Source organism: Pelobates fuscus, chromosome 1 (assembly GCF_036172605.1).
Source record: "Pelobates fuscus isolate aPelFus1 chromosome 1, aPelFus1.pri, whole genome shotgun sequence".
Lineage (NCBI taxonomy): Eukaryota > Metazoa > Chordata > Amphibia > Anura > Pelobatidae > Pelobates > Pelobates fuscus.
In genome coordinates, this window is record NC_086317.1 from 24,994,283 (window position 1) to 25,021,978 (window position 27,696).

The following is a 27,696-nucleotide window of genomic DNA, read 5'->3' on the forward strand; positions in this document are numbered from 1 at the left end:
AAATTCCGTTATGTATATACTGGCAAGATGGAAGACAATCAAAACCAGAGTTCTGATGGGAATGCTTTTAACATGGGGTTTTCCTTAAGCTCCAAACTGTGCAAGTTAAAAAAGTGACAAAACACAGCCTGTTGGATAAGTTATCTTGCCCCTTTTTTGTGAAGATCTGTAGAGGAGTTTAAAAAAAAAAAGGAAAAAAAAAACACACCAAAAAGGAGTTTTGAAGAGCACAGTCCACAGAGTTGCAACATCTACTACAAGATAGATCTACAGGGTTATCCACCAAAGTGAGAATTCAAAGTATGATTTCCAATTTTATGGTAAAGTAGCAAGCTATCTTACTGGTTAAGCATATTTCCCAATCGTGCAAGGTTTAAGACAGAAATGGTGAGGTTTATTCCACAAACATCTTCGTGTAACTATGACATCAAAACACAAATCAGCCATCTTCTGGTGGTCCCACTATAACAGCATATAAATATGATAAACCAGAACAATACATTAATAAAAAGGAAGATGTAAAAGGTTATGCTGAAGACTGGACTAGCGCATAATGTGGAGGGTGTCTGTCTTTTTGGTCCTCTTCAAGGTCATCCTTTTGCTTGATCTCTGGGTGATGGATTTCAATAAATAGTTGATAGAGTATCACACCGACTAGGGCTCCTGCCAGAGGTCCAATTACAGGTACCCACCACCAGTTAGATCCAGCCCTGAGTAATAAAATAAAACATTACCAGATGTAGGACCCACACTTTGTCCAGTGCGTTTCTCTTTTGGGGAAGGGTTCTATTACAACATAACTCAATGCCAGAACCTACACTACAAATGTGGAGAAATAGAATCAAATTGATGTTGCATCCCTTACCTCATGTACACACATTTGTTAAATATTGCATAGTAAGAAGTATTACAGTTGGGAAAAAAAAAAAAAACCTTGCACCAAAGCCTTTGGCCCAGATAATTTTTGGTGGTTCTCATTGCAGCTGAGGCAACATTAGTTCATTACACACAATGTAAGGAAGGAATTGGATAAAAAAGGTTGGGAAAAGAAAGGTGAAGAAGGGAAGTTGAATTACAAATAATTATTTAAAGTTGATTAACCTACCAGAAAACTTCCAGACCCCAGCCAGCAATAGCAGTGAAGATGCGTGGAGCCAGGTCTCGGGCAGGATTTATGGGGTAGCCACAATTAAAGCCCATTGATAACCCAACAAGCAGAACCACGATTCCAATCATAAAGGGTTGGATACCACGAGGAGCAGCATTGTTGGCTTCATCCAATATGGCCAAAATGGCAATCATTAGTGCAGCCGTAGCAATCACCTGTGAATTAACCAGAAAGTGTTTTGTTTTTGATCACGGCAAGAACTTGACCGTAAATTCAACCCCTTACCTGATCTGTAAAGCCGTTGATATGGCTCAGATGTTCAGATGGGTAAGAGGCAAATATCCCCGCAGTAGACTGAGGTCCGGTTACTGTGAAGTTCCCATTGCTGTAGACATATATGGCATCTTAAAAAATAAAAATAAAATATATATATATCCTTTCTTTAAGAGACATAAACTGAATTTTAAATGTAAAGCCAAAATAGACCAATTGGACAAGAGATGGCAGTTTGTGGTGTTGCATAGGCTGCCTTTGGTGTATGTATGGAGACAGAGTGTAGTATTGTGTTTGTAGGGATGCGGGTTGTGGTGTTGTATGTCTGTTAGTACAGACCTAGTGACTGATGCTCCACTCTCCCCTATCCGTGCCTCTGAATTCAAGTTTGTGCTGGCACAGTGGCACATTGTCTTTCTGGCAAACTTATACCAAGTTTCAGTGCCTTCTTGTAAGACAAGCTAGACAACACCATCAAGTGGATTACCTTGAAAGCATGTCTACTGAAAAAGATCTGTTACAATAAACTTGCAAAACCATTAATGATTTGGATATTTTACAATTCTTGTTAAACTATACTATAAATTAGTCATAGTGATGAATCCCCATATTAGGCCAGAGGGTTTCTTTATAGTTTAGATCCTTACCATAGTACAAGAAGAAGACAAAGGAAGCACCAACAAAAGACCCTAGAAACTGCGCCAGCCAGTAGACCAGCATCATTCTCCACGTTAGCTTATCGAGAAGAAACATTGAAAGAGAAACAGCGGGATTCAGATGGGCTCCTGCAAGGTACAAGAACACAGGTAGCATGCAACATTTCCATCTTTCCAAAGAACCAGTTTCTTAAAAAAGGGACACCAAGTGCCAAAACTCATCTCAATATAGCTTGTGCCGAGACTTGACAGTGGGAAACCGGGCAGTTTCAGAGGTTTACATGTTAACTTAATACGGCCGCTAATGGCAGTCAACCCCTAGAAACTTTTCATCCTCAAGACCTATTAATACAAGAGAAGCTTTGGAGTGTGGGGATTGTGGCACATGGGTCAGGTACCCATGTCTACTCAATGTATGGATTATTATATTGTACCCTATTGTAACAATGCAATGTTTTGTGGACCCAGGACATACTTGAAAACAAGAGAAATCTCAATGTATCCTTCCTGGTAAAATATTTTATAAATAAATAAAAAAAATATTACAGGAGAGGTGGCACTGAGCACACTATTCCAGGTGAACGAAGTTACAAAAAGATGGAACAATGTCCATATGGAGATTACAGAAAATAGTGAACAACATATATACGGTTTGTTTTCCCAGTGCCTTATTCTATTATATAGGTATAATAAAAGGGGCACATCACATGCCACAATACATCTTATCATAAACTAAATCCTGGTTTGCAAGACGCCAAGTACAGTTTTAGCAGCAAAAAAAAAGTTGCATGCTGGGCATTTTTCTAGGAAACAACAGCCATTTGTATAGTTGCATGAAGTTTTTTTTTTTTTTTTTTTTTTTTAAAGAAAGAGAAATGAACCTTTACAGTAATTGGGGAAGAAAAAAAAAAATTCCTGTGGGTTTTACTTCTATGGAGCTCTGTGATATAGACACACACACACAGATTTTGTTTCTACCCTTGTGTGTCTCATGTCCAACTCCAAGGGATTTATAGGGTTTATACCAAACTGAAGCAATTAGCAGACTCACCAGACACGCCAGCACATACATAAGCACCAGCAGTCACTGCAAAGCCAAACGCCATATTAACACTCAAAAACTGAGCTTTGGCAAAGCCGCTTAACTCCATCTGGGCCACAGACCCACAGCCAAACAGCTAGAGAGAAAATGAGAAAAAGTCTGACATGAAAGGACAGCTTATTACCCATGTTTATAGCTAAAATTATACATTTGTTCATATTTCTTCCATAAGAGTGGAGGGAAGTGGTGTCTTAAAGTAGATTACAGGACATCATTTTGGAACTTCTCTCCTTCAAAGGGCACACGGAGCGCAAAAAACTGCAATCAGGATACCTCAGACAATCACTCAGCCAGCCACTAGAGGCACTTTCTTCATGAAGTCTTTCAATTATTGAAATTCATGTTTGGTGTTGTAATGCTTCTCATACAAGGGGTGGGGAGAGGTCTGATCTGGGACGTTTCTCTAGCTGAACCACAGTCACATCTTTGAATGGAGAAGCAGTGAATTGAATGCTTTGCAATGAGGAGTATCAGTTCGAGCTCCAGATATTTTTGAATGAATGAATGAATGAATATATATATATATTTTATAAGATTAGATGAATAAAACTACAGATACAAACAAAATTATAAACAGCCAGAGTGTAAGTGATTTTTTTTTTTTTTTTTTTAAGGGATCCTGCAGTGCCAGGAAAACAAAAGCAGTTTTCCTGGCACTATATATTTCTAAGGTGCTGAAGGAGTTAAAACCCCTTCAGTCACTTACCTAAATCCAGCGCCGATGTCCCATTCGCATTAGGATTTCCCCATAGGAAAGCATTGATGAATGCTTTCCTATAGGGAAAAAAAATCTAATGATTCTCTCCTAGAGAGAGAGATTGCAGACATACTGACTATTGCTGGTATCTGGAAACCTAATAATTATTGCTGTATTGGACATAGATAGTCCAACTTTTTTCAGACTGGATTACAGGAGTGCCCTTTATTTCCACCTGACACACTTGCAGGGTTACGCACTATAAGAAAAGTTTGGGGGAATTCCAAAACGTAGACTAGAAACATTCTCTAACTAGGCTTCCAATTCATCTCCTTTATCCCAAACACTTCTCAGGTTAATGAATAAGACAGTGACAAGTGGTTAATTCCAAAAATGAACAGGACATGGGTAATTTAAAGGACCACTCTAGTGCCAGGAAAACACTCGTTTTCCTGACACTAGAGTGCCCTGAGGGTGCCCCCACCCTCAGGGACCCACTCCCGCCGGGCTCTGGGGGGAGGAAGGGGTTAAACTTACCTCTTTCTCTAGCGCCGGGCGGGGAGCTTTCCTCCTCCTCTCCTTCTTCCTTGCGACGTCATCGGCTGAATGCGCATGCGCGGCAGGAGCCGCGCTCGCATTCAGCCGGTCGCATAGGAAAGCATTTACAATGCTTTCCTATGGACGCTTGCGTGCTCTCACTGTGATTTTCACAGTGAGAAGCACGCAAGCGCCTCTAGCGGCTGTCAATGAGACAGCCACTAGAGGCTCTGGAGGCTGGCTTAACCCTCAGTATAAACATAGCAGTTTCTCTGAAACTGCTATGTTTATAAAAAAAAAAAAGGGTAAAAGCTAGCTGGACCTGGCACCCAGACCACTTCATTAAGCTGAAGTGGTCTGGGTGCCTAGAGTGGTCCTTTAATACATTCTCTCTCACCATAAATAAAAAAAATACTCCATAATCCTTACTTACTATTAAAATGAGAGTCCCTAAAAACTCCGCCAGCCCGCAGCGTACGTATTGATTTTCAGTCCTACAAACAGACTTCATCTTTAGCAGTAACCTGGTATGAGAGGCCATGGTATTCACAATCCTTCTCTTACACAGCAGTGTGGACAAGCTAATACCTGAATGGCATATCCCACTGTGTCTGGCACTGTTATTGGTTCTGATTGGGGATATTGAGAGAACCTGATTTCATGATTAGCTCACACTGACATCATGGTAGCTGGGCTCTCCCAGGGGTTCAATCACTAAACACTGAATTAAAACCTGAATCGCTATATTGAGACTAAAGTAGCTGATTCGGAAAACAAATTCCAATTCAGATGTAGTCTGATAATTGGATAATTTAGCCTAAATTGTGGCAGCAATATTTACTAAAGTGTGCATTTAAAGTGAATCTCAAATTTAAAGGGACACTCCAGTGCCAGGAAAACAATCCGTTTTCCTGGCACTGCAGGTCCCCTCTTCCTCCCACCCCCCCATCCCACGTTGCTGAAGGGGTTAAAACCCCTTCATTGACTTACCTGTATCCAGCGCTGGTTCAGGGTCCGCCCACGCTCCTCCCCTGCTGACGTCATCCGGCGGGGGAGACCAATTGCGCATGCGCGACCGGCGGCGGGGGAGACCTAATGTGCATGCGCGGCAATGCCGCGCACACGCATTAGACCTCCCCATAGGAAAGCATTGAAAGATGCTTTCAATGCTTTCCTATGGGGATTTCAGCGACGCTGGAGGTCCTCACATAGCGTGAGGACATCCAGCTACGCTATAGCACAGAAAATCTGTGCTATAAACCCGGAAGTGCCCTCTAGTGGCTGTCTAGTAGACAGCCACTAGAGGAGGAGTTAACCCTGCAATGTAATTATTGCAGTTTATAAAAACTGCAATATTTACAGCTGCAGGGTTAAGGGTAGTGGGAGTTGGCACCCAGACCACTCCAATGGGCAGAAGTGGTCTGGGTGCCTGGAGTGTCCCTTTAAGGCCAAAATAGCTGAATTGGAAAAATTCGGAAACTCAGTTATGATTTCAATTTGCCTACTTTGACCTTTTAATTTGAAATTCACTTTGAATTCTCACTCCACTAAATAACCCTGTTAGAGTTTATTTAACTCAGTATTTCCTGGATTAAGGGGAGACTGAATGTAAGATCTTCCTAGCTGTGTTGAACTTCAACTGTAATGATGCTTTGTCAACTACAACAACTAGAGCAGGGGTAGTCAGCCTTCTAATATCTACCGCCACTTTTGTATCTTTGTTGATGGTACCGCCCACCAGTGCCGCAGTAACTATTTTATAGCGTAAGTACAATTTTCTTAATTTTATTTTAGAAAGGAGGTTTCTTTTTTTTTTTTTAAATATGTACTTAAAATTATCTACTTTTTCTTCTGTGTCTGTGAGGTGCTGTGTGTGTGTGAAGGGTGATTTGTGTGTGTTTGTGTGTGTAAGAGGTGCAGTGTGTGAGAGGGGGAAATGTGTGTGTGAAGGGTGCAGTGTGAGTGTGAAGGGTCCTGTGTGTGTGGTTGGTGCTGTGTGTGTGAGGTGTGCTGTATGTATGTGAAGTTTGCAGTGTGTGTGTTTGTGAGGGGTGCTCTATGTGTGTGAGGGGTGCAGTGTGTGTCTGAGTGTATAACAGAGCTCCACAGCAATAATACTCCCAGTAATGTGTCTGAGTGTATAACAGAGGGGTGCAGTGTGTGTGTGAAGGGTGCAGTGTGTGGGTGAGGGGTGCAGCGTGTGTGTGAAGGGTGCTGTGTTTGTGAAAGGTGCTGTGTGTGTTTTCAATGCAGTCGTGAAGTATTTATTTGCATGATATGCATCCTTGATGAAGTTATCCCAAAATAACAGAAATTGTCAAATTTAAACAGTGAATTGTAGTTAATTTAAAAAAAAAAAAAAAAAAAACAAGCCAAAATAGGCAAGCAGTGACTGCAGGCTACTTGTAGAAGTTCAGCCATTTTAGTCTAAATGTTGGCATTCAGTTTTCAATTCATTGTAATCTGTGAATAATGGTTTAATAATGCTAGCAATGGTTTGGGTGAACAGTATTTTGCATTTATAGTATGTGTATTGCAGAGTATTAGTCATTGTTGCGTCAATCCTTAGAGAATTCCATACTTCCCGAGTGTCCCTGTTTAGGAGGGACAGTCCCTATTTTGGGTACAAATGCTTCTTTCTATGTTTTCTATCCTAATGTCCCTCTTTTCTAGGAGCTTCATATTGTTGGTGTGTCTGAGTGTATAACGGAGCTCCACAGCAATAATACTCCCAGTAATGTGTCCGACTGTATAACAGAGCTCCACAGCAATAATACTCCCAGTAATGTGTCCGAGTGTATAACAGAGCTCCACAGCAATAATACTCCCAGTAATGTGTCCGAGTGTATAACAGAGCTCCACAGCAATAATACTCAGAGTAATGTGTCTGAGTGTATAACAGAGCTCCACAGCAATAATACTCCCAGTAATGTGTCTGAGTGTATAACAGAGCTCCACGGCAATAATGCTCCCAGTAATGTGTCAGAGTGTATAACAGAGCTCCACAGCAATAATACTCCCAGTAATGTGTCTGAGTGTATAACAGAGCTCTGCAGTAATAATACTCCCAGTAATGTGTCTGAGTGTATAACAGAGCTCCGCAGTAATAATACTCCCAGTAATGTGTCTGAGTGTATAACAGAGCTCTGCAGTAATAATACTCCCAGTAATGTGACTGAGTGTATAACAGAGCTCCACAGCAATAATACTCTCAGTAATGTGTCTGAGTGTATAACAGAGCTCTGCAGTAATAATACTCCCAGTAATGTGCGTGCGTGTATAACAGAGCTCCACAGCAATAATACTCCCAGTAATGTGTCTGAGTGTATAACACAGCTCCACAGTAATAATACTCCCAGTAATGTGCCTGCGTGTATAACAGAGCTCCACAGCAATAATACTCCCAGTAATGTGTCTGAGTGTATAACACAGCTCCACAGCAATAATACTCCCAGTAATGTGCCTGCGTGTATAACAGAGCTCCACAGCAATAATACTCCCAGTAATGTGTCTGAGTGTATAACAGAGCTCCACAGTAATAATACTCCCAGCAATGTGTCTGAGTGTATAACAGAGCTCCACAGCAATAATACTCCCAGTAATGTGTCCGAGTGTATAACAGAGCTCCACAGCAATAATACTCCCAGTAATGTGTCCGAGTGTATAACAGAGCTCCACAGCAATAATACTCCCAGTAATGTGTCTGAGTGTATAACAGAGCTCCACAGCAATAATACTCCCAGTAATGTGCCTGAGTGTATAACAGAGCTCCGCAGTAATAATACTCCCAGTAATGTGTCTGAGTGTATAACAGAGCTCTGCAGTAATAATACTCCCAGTAATGTGTCTGAGTGTATAACAGAGCTCCACAGCAATCATACTCCCAGTAATGTGTCTGAGTGTATAACAGAGCTCTGCAGTAATAATACTCCCAGTAATGTGCGTGCGTGTATAACAGAGCTCCACAGCAATAATACTCCCAGTAATGTGTCTGAGTGTATAACACAGCTCCACAGTAATAATACTCCCAGTAATGTGCCTGCGTGTATAACAGAGCTCCACAGCAATAATACTCCCAGTAATGTGTCTGAGTGTATAACACAGCTCCACAGCAATAATACTCCCAGTAATGTGCCTGCGTGTATAACAGAGCTCCACAGCAATAATACTCCCAGTAATGTGTCTGAGTGTATAACAGAGCTCCACAGTAATAATACTCCCAGCAATGTGTCTGAGTGTATAACAGAGCTCCACAGCAATAATACTCCCAGTAATGTGTCCGAGTGTATAACAGAGCTCCACAGCAATAATACTCCCAGTAATGTGTCCGAGTGTATAACAGAGCTCCACAGCAATAATACTCCCAGTAATGTGTCTGAGTGTATAACAGAGCTCCACAGCAATAATACTCCCAGTAATGTGCCTGAGTGTATAACAGAGCTCCACAGCAATAATACTCCCAGTAATGTGTCTGAGTGTATAACAGAGCTCCACAGCAATACTACTCCCAGTAATGTGTCTGAGTGTATAACAGAGCTCCACAGCAATCATACTCCCAGTAATGTGTCTGAGTGTATAACAAAGCTCCACAGCAATAATACTCCCAGTAATGTGTCTGAGTGTATAATAGAGCTCCACAGCAATAATATTCCCAGTAATGTGTCTGAGTGTTTAACAGAGCTCCACAGCAATAATACTCCCAGTAATGTGTCTGAGTGTATAACAAAGCTCCACAGCAATAATACTCCCAGTAATGTGCGTGCGTGTATAACAGAGCTCCACAGCAATAATACTCCCAGTAATGTGTCTGAGTGTATAACACAGCTCCACAGTAATAATACTCCCAGTAATGTGCCTGCGTGTATAACAGAGCTCCACAGCAATAATACTCCCAGTAATGTGTCTGAGTGTATAACACAGCTCCACAGCAATAATACTCCCAGTAATGTGCCTGCGTGTATAACAGAGCTCCACAGCAATAATACTCCCAGTAATGTGTCTGAGTGTATAACAGAGCTCCACAGTAATAATACTCCCAGCAATGTGTCTGAGTGTATAACAGAGCTCCACAGCAATAATACTCCCAGTAATGTGTCCGAGTGTATAACAGAGCTCCACAGCAATAATACTCCCAGTAATGTGTCCGAGTGTATAACAGAGCTCCACAGCAATAATACTCCCAGTAATGTGTCTGAGTGTATAACAGAGCTCCACAGCAATAATACTCCCAGTAATGTGCCTGAGTGTATAACAGAGCTCCACAGCAATAATACTCCCAGTAATGTGTCTGAGTGTATAACAGAGCTCCACAGCAATACTACTCCCAGTAATGTGTCTGAGTGTATAACAGAGCTCCACAGCAATCATACTCCCAGTAATGTGTCTGAGTGTATAACAGAGCTCCACAGCAATAATACTCCCAGTAATGTGTCTGAGTGTATAATAGAGCTCCACAGCAATAATATTCCCAGTAATGTGTCTGAGTGTTTAACAGAGCTCCACAGCAATAATACTCCCAGTAATGTGTCTGAGTGTATAACAGAGCCCCACAGCAATAATACTCCCAGTAATGTGTCTGAGTGTATAACAGAGCTCCACAGCAATAATACTCCCAGTAATGTGTCTGAGTGTATAACAGAGCCACACAGCAATAATACTCCCAGTAATGTGTCTGAGTGTGTAACGGAGCTCCACAGCAATAATATTCCCAGTAATGTGACTGAGTGTATAACAGAGCTCCACAGCAATAATACTCCCAGTAACGTGTCTGAGTGTATAACAGAGCTCCACAGCAATAATACTCCCAGTAATGTGACTGAGTGTATAACAGAGCTCCACAGCAATAATACTCCCAGTAATGTGTCTGAGTGTATAACAGAGCTCCACAGCAATAATACTCCCAGTAATGTGTCTGAGTGTATAACAGAGCTCCACAGCAATAATACTCCCAGTAATGTGTCTGAGTGTATAATAGAGCTCCACAGCAATAATATTCCCAGTAATGTGTCTGAGTGTATAACAGAGCACCACAGCAATAATAATCCCAGTAATGTGTCTGAGTGTATAACAGAGCCACACAGCAATAATACTCCCAGTAATGTGTCTGAGTGTATAACAGAGCCACACAGCAATAATACTCCCAGTAATGTGTCTGAGTGTGTAACGGAGCTCCACAGCAATAATACTCCCAGTAATGTGTCTGAGTGTATAACAATAATACTCCCAGTAATGTGACTGAGTGTATAACAAAGCTCCACAGTAATAATACTCCCAGTAATGTGTCTTCAAACTACAATAAATCTGTTTAGAAATCGGTCTGTGGAAATAAGATACATTGTTCTTGTACTAAATTACATTTTTGTTGCATTAATTGGTATTAGTAAATCACCTAAAATGTCTCAGAACAGTCCCACCCCTGGCCTCACTGCCACTCATACCCTAAAATGGAAGTGTCCCACTTTGTCCATTTAGAATGTTGAGAGATTTGGAATTATAAAGAGCAGATGCTTTAGGAGTCAGTTCACTAAACATTGAACTGAGGCAAGATGGCTGGAAAACTGCATATTTTAGTCCAAAATTCTCCACCATTCCAGGTTTAACCCCTTAAGGACACATGACATGTGTGACATGTCATGATTCCCTTTTATTCCAGAAGTTTGGTCCTTAAGGGGTTAATGACTAAACCAAGTGTTGTTGTGGAACATCTTAGAGGACGTAGAACGGTAAATAAACATTTTACTTGCTGTAGCTCTATAACGTTTACTCTGCCACATACACTTTTTATATGGTGGATATTTCTACTGATATTGCACCACTTAGCAGCCGCATGGCCATCGTTATATAATAATCTGCTGTTTGACTAAGAAAGCCAGCTTGTTTCTTTTAGTGTCAGGTCCAGTTTGGGTTGACTCAAGTGTGTTCTCCGTCATTTTACCCCTTAAGGACCCATGATGGAAATATTCCGTCATGATTCCTTTTTCTTTCCGAAGTTGTGTCCACAGCTTATCCTTACACAATATTCGGTTTGGGTTATTAATTAAGATCTTTCATAGATCTACAATTGATATTTCAAATGCTTCCAAGATGTAAGTTTTCTGCCTTGTCTTTGTGTCTGACAATAATTGAAAATAAAGGTTAGCAAAAAAAAAAAATTGCTCTACTTTTACCTTGTATTATGAGCCCTAATTGGAAGAATTTGATTAGTCGACTTTCGCACAGTGAGAACAATGCAGGTTGTCCAAGTCCATTAGTATGAAAAAATATAGATATAATTTCAGGCAATTTGAATTTCCTCCATGTGTCGTTTCGTTAAGGATAACTTTTGTCCATGCAGCTATTTTGGTAAAACCGATTCAGGCGAATCAAAATGGCGCAAAAATACACCAGTGAATATGCTGCAAAATCTAAACATAATATAATGTTATGTATATATTTTGGAGAGAAACGGCAGGTGCATGTTCCACCATTTGGCTCAAGTGAAAAGAAGTAACCAATTCAGAAAATAAAGGTCTATTGGTCACTTCTGACTTCATCTGTAAATAAAGTCAACATTTAATGACTGTCCCTCATTTTTGGCACCAGCTCGGAAACACAAAACAAACTAAACAGCTTGTTCATTCCTGGTTTCGTTCGTTTTGTGATTCGGTCACATGGCGATTTAGAGTTCCGGAATTTGTACAAACTGCCGATTGGCAAAATTTGAACAACTCACAATTCAGTTGAGACTGAATGCACAAGTCCATTGGTCATTTCTATTAACAATTAGTTCATCCATTTTGTGCAGCAACCTGTCTTGGGAACAACTCTGCATAGCAAATATGTTTGTGCTGTTGTTCCTTTGGTGGTTGTATCCTCCTGCCCCACCTGCAATTTACCAACCACTCTATTGCTACAAATTCTAATCTCATTTTAAGATGGTGCAAATGAATACAATACATCACAGCTCCAGAATATTTCATAAACAGTTACATTTATTAATAGACAGGAACAAACAGAGGTTATATTTGCCTTATAGTCAAGTTATTAACAAATGATCATTAAACTCGATCCTTAATGTTTCCAGTTTCTGATAGGTCTGTCTCTTGGTACTGACAAGTTTTCTAAGGCGCTTAATCTGATAATTTGATACCGTATACAAACATTTCAGCCTTCAATTTAGTGTCTTTTCGTTTTCACACATCTTATTGCATGCTAGGAATGTCTGCTTAGCGATTGACTGATGTTTTAGTTTGCTTAAAAAAGCCAGTTACAAATATTTATTTAGCAATTATATTATCTTTGTCTTGAATTATTGGTCCTACCCTTTAAAGAGATACAATCCCAAAATAACATAGAAAAAGTTCAAATGCAAACATTTTTGTTACTTCCATGTGCTTCCTAATACATGAATTAATTGAAAGATATATCATGTTGTCTGGACAGTAATTGACATTTGTTCTTAAAACCTTTTTACATTATAACATAGCCAATTGTAAAACAAGATGATGATGATGATGATGACGTGTGTGGATATACAACAATAAACCTGCTGGGTTTTAAAAACAGGTTAATATTTTCATCTCTTAACATTTGAGTAAGTGCGTTTGTATGAAGAATGTTTGCACAAGTACAGACAGGAAGTGGTCATTTGTAAACACGAACGCCCGACTTTGAATTGCTGCAGATAACCATGAAAAGTCAGCATCCTGGGCTGGATTCCGATGCTGAATGGCTGGCCGCAGGTTGGGAAAGGGTAAGGCAAGCAGAGAGAAAAACAGAAAGACAATCTGTAGGGAAAGACAAACAGAAAGGAAAATCATTATAATTCTGTAAGATGTGCTTCCTGAAGTATCATTTCAGATTCAATTTTCAACAATACAATGTGACTCGGAGAAGAAGCAGTTTAAGAAAAGATAATACAGAAACATGACATCTCTCTGCATCTTTTTGTTACTATGAAGTCATTGTTCATTATGCAAGGCATCAAATACATCTGCCGTATGGTAAACAAGATTTTCGAAAAAACAAAGTTTATGTGCTACATTTGTATTCCCCTCGGTCCTTTTTACTTATGCCATCTTTTCCCACAGTACCTTCAGTCCTTTTTGCTAATCCCCCTAAACCGCCATGAGGTTTTCTACAAACCCCCTCCATCTGTTTCTTTTTGAGTTCCTCTGTCACTTCCATAACCATTTAGGATGCTGGCATGAAAATGCATGACACTACTCAGCAGAGCGACATTGTAATAATTGTACATCTGCAAGAGGTCAGTAGCATTACTGAAAACAATGCCACTAAGAGGAGGTCAGGGGTGGGGGAGCATGTTAGGATGGTTCATGAGTCCGGGAAGGGTTACGATTACTTAGGGTGTTCGGCAATGGCTAAGGGGACTTAGTTTTAAAGGAACTTTATTGTACAAGTTATAAACTTTTCAGGTTTTGTGCACATTAACTCTCATGATTCTCAGCCAATGAAAGACTAACTCATTCCTGTCCCCTTTCAACTACCCCTAATCAATTTCAGACGTTATCCCTGTCTCTTTTATTTTTCCTCCATACTTTCATCCCATTTCAGCCTCCCTCCCTTCATTTCTTCCTTTGCTCCGATCCATTCCACCCACATTCCATTTGAATTTGCCTGTTTTGTCACATTTAAATAGTTTCAATCCCACTCCCTTTTAGGTCCATCGTTTTATCCGATTGTTCTATTTCAGATACCTGTGACCCTCCCTCTACATGGCCCTCTACTTCTTCTAATCATGCAAGTGAAGACTCAGAGAAGCTCTCCTTGAGATACAAAAATGACTAGTGTTGTTCCTGAAATTAGTGTGTTGGAATAGTCTCACCATTTACCCTACAGCCTGTATGCCAAAAAGTATATAGCTTCTCCGAGCTGACAATCAAGTTGGACAGCCAGCTTTTGAAAAAAAAAATTGATTTGTTTGAGGACTTGTGGGAAGATCACCTGCAGCTCTGAGTTACTTTTAATCACTTGAGTGATTCGTAGCAAAGTAAAACTCAAAGATTTTGTTTCCACTACTTGAGAAATTGAGTTTTTCTTATCTGAGGTCTGGTGAACCCAGATCATCATATCTAACCTTTACTGAACCGAACCAAGTGTAAAAGTGAGTTTTGGGGGAAGCGATTGGGGTTCTACATGAAAGATTGTTCCAGCTAAATATCAAAACTCTTTTAAGAGGTTTATTTGGTCCATCAGAACTGCTATTTCCTGATCCTAAACAATCTGCAGATTAAGCAATAGTCTCTTCAGCATACAAGCCGTATTGCACAGTTTCACTGACTGCTCTTCAAACCTATTGTATATCACAATTGTGCGTTAAAATCACAGCAGCCCGATACGCTGAACTCAGCAAATACCTTCATTCTTTCCAAAAAGCTCTGGGGGGATGTACATTAAAATCCTAGAGAAAGCCAGGATACAATTGAGTTGTGTATAGCCAGATTTAATAGGCCCATTCGTATTTAATCTTTTAGCTTCCTGTGAATAATATCGTTGGCATCTGATAACTTACAAAGCTCCAAATAGGGCCAATTAAATAGTGGCAGAATGCAAGATAGAATGTCTTACAAATTCACAAAATAAACATCCAGTCATCAAAAGACTAATTATTGAAGTTCACCAATACTTCCAAATAATCTGAGCAACCTAGAGAGACTACAGTGCTACAGAATATGTTGTTACTTAAAGAAGCCCTAACATTAACCCCTTAAGGACAGAGCTTCGGAAGCTTGTCTTTCACTTAATGACAACGACATTTTTTGCATTTTTTTCTGTTTGCGTTCAACTGCAATTTGCATTTGACTAATTTATTGCACCGACGCATATTATATACCGTTTTTTAAAGGACAAAAAGGGCTTTAATTTGATGTAACATATATATATATATACATGCTTATTTATTATAAAAAAATTCAGAAAAATGCAAACAAAATGAAACATTTTTTTTTTACAGTTTTTGCAATAATAATGTGTGCACAATTAGTGCAGGTTAAGGAAAGTAATTAAAAATAAATTCATTTAGTTGTTCTGATTTAAAGAATATATAATGTGTCTGGGATTTTAAGTTTTTTTTGGTAGTTACAGGTCACAAAGCACAAGGAGTAAAATAAACTTTTAATGTGGAGCGATTTTAGAATTTGGTATGTTTGTCTTGTAAGCTTAATAGCCATAAAAGAAAACAAAATTGCAACACAAAAGTATATATTTATATAAAGTAGACACCACAGGCTATTTACCTAAGGTTGTTTTGACACTTTCTACGTAGCCATTTCACCGCCAATCTCTGTTAAATATTGGAGTAAAATTGTGTTTTTGGGGGGTTTTGGCACACAAACTGATAACAAATAACTTCTCATGTGTATTTTGTAAAGTTGGTGTATGCTATTCCTGTACAAAGTTTTATTTTGTGTTCAGTTACATCTGCTGAGTAAAAAGACACCCCAATTGTATGTCTTTGGCACTATTTTGTGAAGCTACAGTGCCATATAGGAGACCTGTCCTTTTCAGTATTCACAGTCGAATTTTGAGAAACGGATTTAATGAGCCTATGCTTCCATTTGGGGTATTATAGTAGTTTGACTGTTCAAAAAAAAACCACAAAGGCCTACCATTTGTAAAAGTAGACACTCCAGGGTATCTCATAAGGTGCATATTGTGCCTTAACATGCCCCCATTTTTTTACCAATATATGCCAAAGTATGTGGTAAAAAATAATTTTGTGCATTTTTTACATACGGATTGCATTTTTGCTGGGCATTTTGTATATTTCATATGTGCCACTAAGTTCAAACCCCCCAAATTATGCTCAGCTAAGTCTTCTGAGTAAAAGGACACCCCCATTGTATGTCTTTTGCACTATTTCGTGAAGCTACAGTGCCATACAGGAGACCTTTCCTTTTCAGTATTCACAGAATTTTGAGAGACGGATTTAATGAGCCTATGCTTACATTTGGGGTATTATAACAGTTTGACTGTTCAAAAAAACCCCACAAAGGCCTACCATTTGTAAAAGTCGACACTCCAGGGTATATCATAAGGTGCATATTGTGCCTTAGCATGCCCCCATTTTTTCACCAATATATGCCAAAGTATGTGGTAAAAAATAATTTTGGGCATTTTTTTACATACGGATTGCATTTTTGCTGGGCATTTTGTATATTTCATATGTGCCACTAAGTTCAAACCCCCCAGATTATGCTCAGCTAAGTCTTCTGAGTAAAAAGACATCCCCAATGAATGTCTTTGGCACTATTTTGTAAAGCTACAGTGCCATATAGGAGACCAAGCCATATCAGTTTTTACAGAACTTTGAATTTTGACGCTGGGCCTATGTGCAATTTCCAAGCATCTTCGCAGGTTTTAAATTCAAACTACCCCACAAAGGCCTACCATTTCTTAAAGTAGACACCCCAGGGTATTCAAAAGGCATATTTTGAACCTTAGCGTGGGATCACTTTTCCGCTAGCTTGTACCAAGTGTAGTGGTAATAAGCGTTTTTTCTGCCTTTTTGACACACAAAGTGAGTTTGCGCAGTATATTTTGCAAACCTTATGTGTACTACCACTGTATAATACTTCATATGTTGCTCAGCTATGTCAGCTGAGTACAAAAATACCCCCGTATGTACCTTTGCCAGGTATATGTGGACATCGGAGGGGCACATTTGGGACGCAGCCATTCAGTTTTTTTCTAACTTTGAAGTTTTACGCTGTGTCCATGTTCCAATTTGGAGTAGTTTAGATGGTTGGTTATTGAAACTTCCCCACAAACACATACTATTTATTAAAGAATACACCCTGGGGTAATTCAAAAGGCACCTTTTGAACCTTAGCGTGGGATCATTTTTTCTCTAGTTTGTTCTAGGTGTAGTGGTAATGAGCGTTTTTAAACGTATTTTTTAACTTTTTTAAACTTTTTTTACTTTTTAAAACTATTTTTTAAACTTGTGTTTTGCTTATTATTTTTTTTTAAACTTTCCTAAACTTTCTTAAAACTTTTTTTTACAGATTTAACATTTTTCTAAGCTTTTTTTTTTACCGTTAACCCCTAACTAGCAGTAAGCAGCACTAACCGTAAATTCCCCATTTTCCCATAACTCCCACCCACCCCAGCTAGAAAAAAATATTTAATTATACAATATTTAAATTAGTTAATTAAATAAATTGAACCCCTGAGGATTAAAAAATAAATAAAAGTTAATCGTCAGGGGTTAAAAAAAATTAGATCACAGTATAATACTGTGATCTGTGTTTTGATCACTGTAGGCAGTGATCAAGTGGCAGGGAAGGGGTTATTTTTTATTTGGACTGGGTAAAGGGGGGGTGTTTGTTTTTTTTAACTTAAACGTTATTAAAACTTTTTTTAACTTAATTTTTAACTTTTTAAAGCTTATTTTAAAACTTTTTTTAACGTTAACCCCTAGTTAGCCTAACACCAAATCCCCCAATTCCCCACTAACTTCCACCCTCCCCAGCTAGCTAAATATATAATTTTAAAATACTTAAATTAATTAATAAAATAAATTTAACCCCTGAGGGTTAAAAAAAAAAAAAAAAGAATTAACCCTCAGGAGTTCAAAAAAAAATCAGATCATAGTAAAATGCAATCCCTGCCAATTGATCACTGTAGTCAGTGATCAATTGGCAGGGAAGGGGTTAATTTTTTTATAAAAATGGTAAAGGGGGTGGGATTTTAAATAAACTTTATTTTTTTTTTACACAGGGAAGCAGATCAGCACTGATCCGTCTCCCTGCACTTCACACTGAACCCGGAAGTGCAGGGAGGCGGAAGGTGAGTATACACAGCACATGTGCTCGCTCTGACATGCTGTCAGAGCGGGCACATGTGCTGGGACAGCCCGATCCGGTGCTCCTGGTCTGCCTCTAATACAGAGGCAGACCGGAGCACCATTAACCCCGCGATCGCCGCGATTGCGCCGATCTGGGGTTAATTTTACAGCGTGACGGACGAGGTCCGTCACTCGTCGTTAAGGGTTTCCCCTGAGTGACGGACCTCGTCCGCACTATAGTCCCCAAAATAACTTTAGCTTAATGAAGCAGTTTTGGTGTGTCAATCATGCCCCTGCAGTCTTACTGCTCAATTCTCTGTCATTTAGGAGTTAAAGCACAATGTTTATGCAGCCCTTGGCACACCTCCCTGCATGTAACTTACACATCCATTCTAACCACTTCCTGTAAAGAGTCGTCTAATGTTTACACTTCCATTATTGAAAATTCTGTTCAATTTAGAATTTCTTACATATGATTAAAAATCTAAAAATTGCTAAAACGTATGTAGGCTTGCAAAGTGAAAATTGGATTTATTTAAAAAGTGTTGGAGTAACCCTTTAACCCCTTAAGGACACATGACATGTGTGACATGTGTGACATGTCATGATTCCCTTTTATTCCAGAAGTTTGGTCCTTAAGGGGTTAATGTTTCTTAGCATTCAGAGTATGTCCTCTTTCTTTTTAAATAAAATATACTGCATTTACTCATCTTTCATCCAGTGTTGGGCACTGTAGCACTCAATCAATCTGAGGCTTCTCTTAGAAAAACGTTTTCAATTATTAACAGTCTTCTAAGAAGAAGTAACTTTGGCGCCTGAAGGACTGACTGATGGATTGTCTGATTGACAGTCACCAGAGGCACAGTGATTGACATAGCTAAATATCACAGACAGCAATGTTTACGTTTGTCAGACTGCAGGGACTGAGTCTGTGCATCAAAACCACTATATTAATACAGTACAATAGTTTTGTGTTCGTTTAAACACATTATTGCCTGGCACAGACAAATCACTTGTTGCTGTCCTAACGTGTTGTTGACAATGAAGGAGTTAATAATTGATAAAAGGCTTCTGAACCTAGCGAAACCTAAATTCTACCACTCGTCTGTCGTCACCACTGAAATATAGGTGAATAAGGTAATATAACTGGAAATATATCATTCAAATATCTCTAACAGCTCCTCAAAGGGACACTACACTGCCCCCCAAAAAGAGATTTAGTAGATATACCCCAAATGAACACTTGCCTGCATTTAATCATGCGTTTTGTTCACTTTGAGAATTGCTGCCTCTTGTGTTTAGCTCCACTGAGTTAACCAAACCAGGAAGTAACAAGACAGGTTGTCTGACTGACAGCTAAAGGGGTGTAACCAGGTTAATTTATCAAAGTGTCAATATCAATTGAAATCTGCACTTTTTGCGAAATGTAAAAACCACTCTTAATATATAAAGCATTTCGGCAAGTTCTCTGTGTTTGTAGTGTAAATAGGTCAGTAAGGAAAAAAACTTCAGAGAACACAGATTAATGGAATTCATCTGTGGCAAAAAAACACAATAGATACAATGACAGCATGTAACGGAACAACCATACACTTACAATCCCCCTTGAAGAGCTGCTTATCAGCGAAACGCGCGTTGGGACTCCTACAACAGCCTACCTAATCCACTGCATGATATATTATTGATAGTGAGATATTTATATATTTATATGATATTAGTGGGGTAAGCAAGTGTCTGTTTTGTCTATGAACCTTTGAAATCTTGATCTATCATAGTATAGGTGCCTTTGAAGGCACAGATTCAGTTATCTGATTTTTATTTAAACTGCTATTACGGTAGTTAATTTTGCAATTACATGCTGCTGAACCCTTACAACTTAGACTCTATACTTAGGTCTTTATCAGCTTAGGTGCCCTCGAAGGCACATTGACAGGAACCTAGCATAATACCCTATCATAACTACTCAGAGATGTTGCAGACAGGCCCGGACTGGCCATCGGGCACACCGGGCAAATGCCCGGTGGGCCGCGATGGCCGTGGGGCTGAGGCTGGCAGGGGAGATCACAGAATCTCCCCTGCCAGCCCCTGCAGGGCCAGCGCTATCCGAGCGCCGACCCTGCTGTGTGCCTCCATGGGCCGTTGGGGAGATCAAAGATCTCCCTCACCGGCCCACAGGCACTGACATGCGGCCGCCGGCAGGAGAGGGAGGGAGGCAAGAGAGAGGACCGGCGGAGCTCTATCCAGCAGCTCCGCCGGGTCCTCTCGCGAGGTCTGAGCGTTGCTGCGGCAACGCTCAGATCTCGCGAGAGTGAACTCTAGCCTGCAGGCTAGAGTTCACTCTCACCACTGGACCACCAGCATGCCCCCCCCCCCCACACACACACAACCCCCAAACACACATAGCACCCCCAGACACACACAACACCAACAGCACCCCCAGACACACACAGCTCCCTCAGACACACACAGCACCCCCAGACACACAAAGCACCCAAACACACACAGCACCCCCAGACACACACAACACCCACAGCACCCCCAGACACACACAGTTCCCTCAGACACACACAGCACCCCCAAACACACAAAGCACCCAAACACACACAGCCCCCCAGACACACACAGCACCCCCAGACACACAGCACACCCAGACACACACAGCACCCCCAGACACACACAGCACCCCCAGATACACAAAGAACCCAAACACACAAAGCACCCAAACACACACAGCACCCCCAGACACACAGCACACCCAGACACACACAGCACCCCCAGACACACACACAGCACTCCCAGACACACACACACAGCACCCAGACACACACACAGCACCCAGACACACACACAGCACCCCCAGATGCACACAGCACCCCCAGACACACAAAGCACCCAAATACACACAGCACCCCCAGACACACACAACACCCCAGACACACAAAGCACCCTCAGACACACAAAGCACCCAAACACACACAGCACACCCAGACACACACAGCACCCCAAGACACACACAGCACCCCCAGACACACACAGCACCCAGACACACACAGCACACCCAGACACACACAGCACACCCAGACACACACAGCACCCAGACACACACACAACCCCCAGACACACACAACCCCTAGACACACACAGCACCCAGACGCACACACAGCAGCCAGACGCACACAGCACCCCCAGACGCACACACAGCACCCCCAGACGCACACAGCATCCTCAGACACACACAGCACCCTCAGACACACTGCACCCTCAGACACACACAGCACCCTCGCTCACACACACAGCACACTCCCACATATATATGTATATATATATATATATATATATATAGATATATATATATTTATATAAAATAACCCTCAGTCAGTTAACAAAGAAAATTAGAAACCTAGAATGTGACGGCAGATAAAAACACCCTCACACACAGCACCCCTCTTACATACACACACACATTACGCTCAAGATACACGCTAGATCCCTTACCCTATATGCACTCTTAATCCTCTAAACACACACACACACACAATCTCCTATACACACTCTGGGTCCTTTACACACTAGAACTCCTACACACACACACACACTGCATTCCTTGTCAGCAAAAACATACAACATTCTCTAAACACACCCTCTCTACAACCCCTACACACACTACGTCACCTATACACACACACACTACAGCCCGTATACACACACTCGCTACATCCCCTATAACACTATGCCCCCTATACACACACTCTCTACAGCCCCTAGCCACACATATTACACCACAAACACAAATTAAATTGACCTATTTACACAATACCACACCACACTGTACACACACGCAATCCCTCAGGCAGGCTCCAAACACATACACCATGCACTTTCCTGGCCCTTTTGTCCTCTGGTGGAGACACTTAAAAGCACAACGCAAGCATGTTATTAAATTTGCTTGCGCTGCGCAAACCAAATACAGGACCTTTTTCTAATGCCAGAGCTCTTCAGCGGGGCTCTGCGCATTGAACGAACATGCTCACTTTGAGAGGGGGCGTGCTTGTCATTAGTGATGACAAAACACACCCTCTCTGGCCCCGCCCCCTTGGGGGGCCGCTCTGATTGAAAAATGCCCGGGCCTAATTTTTTTCCCAGTCCGGCCCTGGTTGCAGAGATTTGTCTAGGTGCTTACTAAGGTATGGATTCTACATTTATAAATCCATTATTTTATTTCTATATCACCATATCAGCGGCAATCCTGTTATTAACCCTTACCTATTAGTATGTAGCTTACGTATGTTGTTCATTAGATTCTCTGTCGGAGCTAGCTAGGACTGAATAAGGGACAGTTATGTATGGTTTATTCGAATCTTTATATATTCTTTCTATCTAGACATTAGACAGAGTGAACCCTTATTGGTCTATTCTATACGATTGTATTCATATCTATACATCTCTACATCTATCTTTTCCACTACTCACACATACATAACTGTCTCTAGCTACAATTTATATCATCAGCTTATGTTAACTATACTACCACTTCTTTTTCAAAATGCGTTTGCAATTGCTTGTATACTCAATAAAAATCCAAGCACAGACAATATTGTTGCATTTAGTAGATATCAATTTCTTTCATTAGACAAATCAACCAGGTCAACTTTTTAGATTCCAAATTACTGGTCAGGTAACAATCCCCCTCAGCAGATAGTTAGGGTAACCCCCTTGATATTGCCCCAGATTTTAAATTTATTTTGAGCTTACAACTTTTTTATTTTTGCAACAGTGCACTTACAAAAAGATCCACACAGACTGATGAATCGGAGCACTACATAGTGCAGTATAGATACATAGGGTGCTATGGACATAATTTAACAGGTCAAACCTTCAGAACCGACCATCAATAAATAGACGTCCATCCAGTCATAGGAAACCAACAGACTAGGATGCCTGCTGTTATTATGAACAGACTGTATACAAAAAGGTGATTCCTGAAGACAAGGACTATAAGCAACTAATCACACACCAACGTATACAAAACCATTGTAATGATCACACAAGGACAGGCAGATAAACCCTTAACTGGCATTACTATATGTCAAACTTTTTCTAGCAAAACTGGCATATAAGTCGCTATCCACTAGACCTGTAGATTTAGTTGGGTCCAAACTGAAATTTGGACAAATTTTGTCTGATTCTGTAAATTTTCAATTTCCAAACCAGAATTTATCCGAATTCTAAATAAACAGAATAGCGCAATAGTCGATTTGGTTCATTCAGAGCTATTTTGCAGTGGCTACTCAAATGGCAAACTGTAACATGCTGTGGAATATGTTGTAGCTACACAAGCGGTAATAATAAAGAATAATAATTTAATTATATGCTACGTTTTAGCCAGATGATCATATTTGATACAATTCTCCGAATTAACTGTTTAGTTATTCTAAATAAACACCACGTATACAATTCTGGGGAAATCAGGAGTTATCACTGAAATTCAGGCTGTGTGCTGAGTAAATACCCATGATAGTGTCAGTGTGAATGTTTGCATATTTGTTTATAGTATCAGTAAGTATGAATACATTCAGTGCAGTTCAGATGTTTGAATGCATGGATTTATGTGTGTGTAGTTTCTATATGTGTGTTTTGTGTATAGTTTTAGTGTGTGCAGAACATTAGGTTGCATGGGGCCCAAGGCAGGGTGCCAGATTGGGTGCTTTCTGGAGCCCTGGACTCTGTTTCGGTGAGTGATGTGTGTGTGTGGTGGTTGCTGAGTGTTGTGTGTGTGAAATTGTCTGGAGAAGAATAAGAGCTGTATGGGGAGGCTCTATGTCTGTTTGCGCTGGTTTAGAGATGCATGTGTGGTAGCTGAATTGTGTGTGTATGTAGGGGAGTCTGACTGAGTGTTGTCAAGTGTGAGCTTGATCCCTGCTGGTCCAGTGGGGGATTTCGGGATCGGCACCAATATTGGATGCAGTTCACTTTAACAGTGTCCTCACGGTTCTGGCATTTGGAGTCATGGAGAAGCACCAGGGGACCGCAGATGCCCTCTTAAAGCGGTCTGTATTGGTAAATATTGGTACAGAGCACAACACTTCCTCTGTGAAGTGAGGGAGTGCAGGGCTATGCAGGTAGATCTTTCAATTTCCCTGCTAGCTCAAGAAGTGCCCACTTAAAGTTGGAGCTCCAGGCCCAGACACCAAAACAACATTAGCTTAATAAAGCAGTTTTGGTGTATATATCATGCCCCTGCAGTCTCACTGCTTAATTCTCTGCTATGTAGAAGTTACATCACTTTTCTTTCTGCCTGAGCCACACTTCCCCTGGCTTTGACTCAACATGCATAAAAAAAAGGTTTCATTTTCAATCAGATGTCAACTTGCTTTAGAAATTTTTATCTCCTGCTCTGTAAATTGAACTTTAATCACTTACAAAAGGCTCCTACAAGGTCTAGCAGGCTATTGACAGAGCAGGAAGTATGACATTCTAAATTAAGCAGACATGCAATAAATGGAGTTTAAACATTAGATCTCTCTTTACAGGAAGTGTTTAGGAAGGCTGTGTAAGTCACATGCAGGGAGATGTGACTAGGATTGCATAAACAAAGTTATTTAACTCCTAATGAAATCATAAATAGCAGATATTTGAGCAATGAGACTGCAGGGGTATGACCTATACACTAAAATTGATTCATTAAGATAAAGCTGTTCTGGTGACTATAGTCAGGGGCGTATTAGCCGCGAGGCAAACAAGACATTTGCCTTGGGCGGCATTTTCCAGGGGGCGGCAAAAAAAGCCGCCCCGAAATGCCCAAGGCAAATGTCTTGTTAGCCTTGCGGCTAACAGACATGCCGGCAGGCTGCTGGGCGATCGGGCGGCACTGTCTGGCGGGCGGCCGGCGAGGGAGCACTTCCCCTGAGCTGTCTGCTCAGCTCCCTCACCAGCCGCAGAGTGAGGCTGGGAGGCGGAGCCGGAATATGACGTCATATTCCGGCTCCCAGCCTCACTCTGAGGCGCGCGAGGGAGCTGAGCAGACAGCTCAGGGGAAGTGCTCCCTCACCGGCCGGCCGCCCGGCCGCCCGGCCGCCCGGCCGCCCGGCCGCCCGGCAGTGCCGCCCGATCGCCCAGCAGCCACTGGACCACCAGGGAGGAAGAGACACCCCCCCTCCCAAGCATTCCAAAAGGTAAGGAGGCTGGGGGGGGGGGGGGGGGGGAGGTGTTAAATAAAAAAAAAATGTGTTAAAAAAAAATGTGTTAAAAATACATTTAAAAAAATGTGTTAAAAAAAATAAAAATGTGTTAAAAATAAATTTTAAAAAAATGTGTTAATGTGGGTGGGTGAGTGTTTGTCTGTGTCTGTTAGTGTGTGTGTCTGTTAGTGTGTGTGTGTCAGTGTTTGTGTCTGTTAGTGTGTGTGTGTCTGTTAGTGTTTGTGTCTGTTAGTGTGTGTGTGTGTCTGTTAGTGTGTGTCTGTTAGTGTGTGTCTGTGTCTGTAAGTGTGTGTGTGTCTGTTAGTGTGTGTGTCTGTTAGTGTGTGTTTGCCTGTGAGTGTGTGTGTGTGTTAGTTTGTGTCTGCTAGTGAGTGAGTGTGTTTGTCTGTTAGTGAGTGTGAGTGTGTCTGTTAGTGTGTGTGTGTTTCTGTTAGCGAGTGTGTGTGTGTGTGTATTTAGAATGCGGGGCGGGGGGAAAGTTTGGGTGGGGGTGGCGCGGGGGGGGGGCGCCTGAGTTTTGTCCTGCCTAGGGCAGCACAAAACCAGGATACACCACTGACTATAGTGTCCTTTTAAGTAAATGTTTTCCTTTGCCCTTCCTGGTCTTTCCATTCTTCCCCCCATATCCATTGCCATTTCCTTGCTCAGCTGTATCTCTACTATTCCTATATCATGTACTATGTATATTGAAGCAAGTGTGGATCTGGGTTGATTTTTTTTTTTAATTTGACATTCCTGGTGCCACCATCTAACTCCATCAATTTGGTTTATATCCCTGTCCCCCCAATGCTATACCCTCCCCCCCCCAACCCCAACATTATTGCATCTCAAGACATCTCCCCCACTCCTATATATGTGCACTTTATCTGAATATAGAATGTTTTATATGAGTAAAAGATTAGCAAAATATCCTCTGGTGATTTTATCAATGACTTTGAATATAAGAAAAAACTGTAATTTCATTTAATTACAATGGACACTTTAACTTACCTAGGATTTAAGCTCACAGCCGTTCCCATGATTTCCCCAGATGTGGAAACAAGATAAAGAAAGAAAAAAGAAGATCAAAGTAATTAGACACTGGTTATACATTATGACATGTTAAAGTCTAAACTGGCACTATTATACCAAGACATGCCTATTGTTCCTGACTGACACTGGTTATTGGACCAGGGTACATCTCTAGGGGTCTATCAAGTATTATTTAGGGTCCTAGGATTTGCACATTTGCAACCTCTACAGCTCCTGTATTTTAACATCCTTAGAGTCGGAACAGGCCAACCTGTGGTTCTGCTTCTGGTCTATAGCTCACTGCATCCAGAACTCCTCTTATACATAGATGATCTACAGATTCCTCAAGTGTCTGCTTTCAAAGCTAGATGGTCTACAGCTGCCTGCATCCACAACAAGACGTCTACAGATACCTGCCCCAAAGCTTGATCGTCTACAGCTCCCAGCATCTATAACTCCCTACCCTCAAAGTCATTTTTTTTGCAGATCCCTGCATTCAAAATCCAGAGTTATACAGCTTTCTGCATCCAGAATTCCCTGTATCCACAGGCAGGTGGTATAATTTCCCTGTATACAGAATCAGATGTATCCTGCATCCTCAGCTACCTGCATCCACAGCCATATGGTCTACAGTATCCTGCATCCTCAGCCAGATGGTCTACAGCAGGGGTTCTCAACCCAGTCCTCAAGTACCTCATACCAGTCCAGGATTTAGGTATTACCCTATTGTATCTAAAGTGTTTTTTGTTTTTTTTCCCAAAAACACTTTATACACAATTGAGTAATCCTTAAATCCTGGACTGTTAGGGGGTACTTGAGGACTGGGTTGGGAACCACTGGTCTACAGAATCCTTGTTCCTCAACCAGGTGATCTACAGTATCCTGCATCCTCAGCCAACTGGTCTAGTGAATCCTTCTGCCATAGCTATCTGCATCTACAGCCAGGTGGTCTACAGTATCCGCATTCCTTAAATACCTGCATCCACAGCCAGATGGTTTACAGAATCCTTGTTCCTCAACCAGATGGTCTACAGTATCCTGTATCCTCAACTACCTGCATCCACAGGTATCCTGGTCTAGAGCATCCTGCATCTTCAGCCAGATGGTCTACAGTATCCTGCATCCTCAGCTACCTGCATCCTCGGCCAGATGGTCTACAGCACCCCTGCATCCACAGCCAGATGGTCTACAGAATTGTTCTTCCTCAGCCAGATGGTCTACAGTATCCTGCATCTTCAGCTATCTGCATCCACACCCAGATGGTCTACAGCATCCTGCATCCTCTGCTACCTGTATCCACAGCCAGTTGGTCTACAGTATCCTGCAT

General features: G+C 41.1%; 1 protein-coding gene and 1 long non-coding RNA gene across 2 annotated transcripts; both read right to left on the bottom strand.

The window, feature by feature from the left end:
• Positions 1–518: 518 nt before the first annotated feature.
• On the bottom strand, positions 519–4,950 carry LOC134586659 (aquaporin-3-like). The gene is made up of 6 exons (XM_063442365.1): positions 4,807–4,950; positions 3,089–3,215; positions 2,029–2,166; positions 1,394–1,512; positions 1,106–1,323; positions 519–710 (listed from the first exon to the last, which is right to left on the bottom strand). The coding sequence occupies exons 1-6, from the start codon at positions 4,912–4,914 to the stop codon at positions 527–529; spliced, it is 894 nt and encodes a 297-aa protein (XP_063298435.1). The 5' UTR covers positions 4,915–4,950; the 3' UTR covers positions 519–526.
• Positions 4,951–12,323: 7,373 nt separating this feature from the next.
• Positions 12,324–26,949, bottom strand: LOC134586663 (uncharacterized). The gene is made up of 2 exons (XR_010086584.1): positions 26,349–26,949; positions 12,324–13,138 (listed from the first exon to the last, which is right to left on the bottom strand). It is a non-coding gene; the product is annotated as an uncharacterized LOC134586663 (long non-coding RNA).
• Between the last annotated feature and the right edge of the window lie 747 nt (positions 26,950–27,696).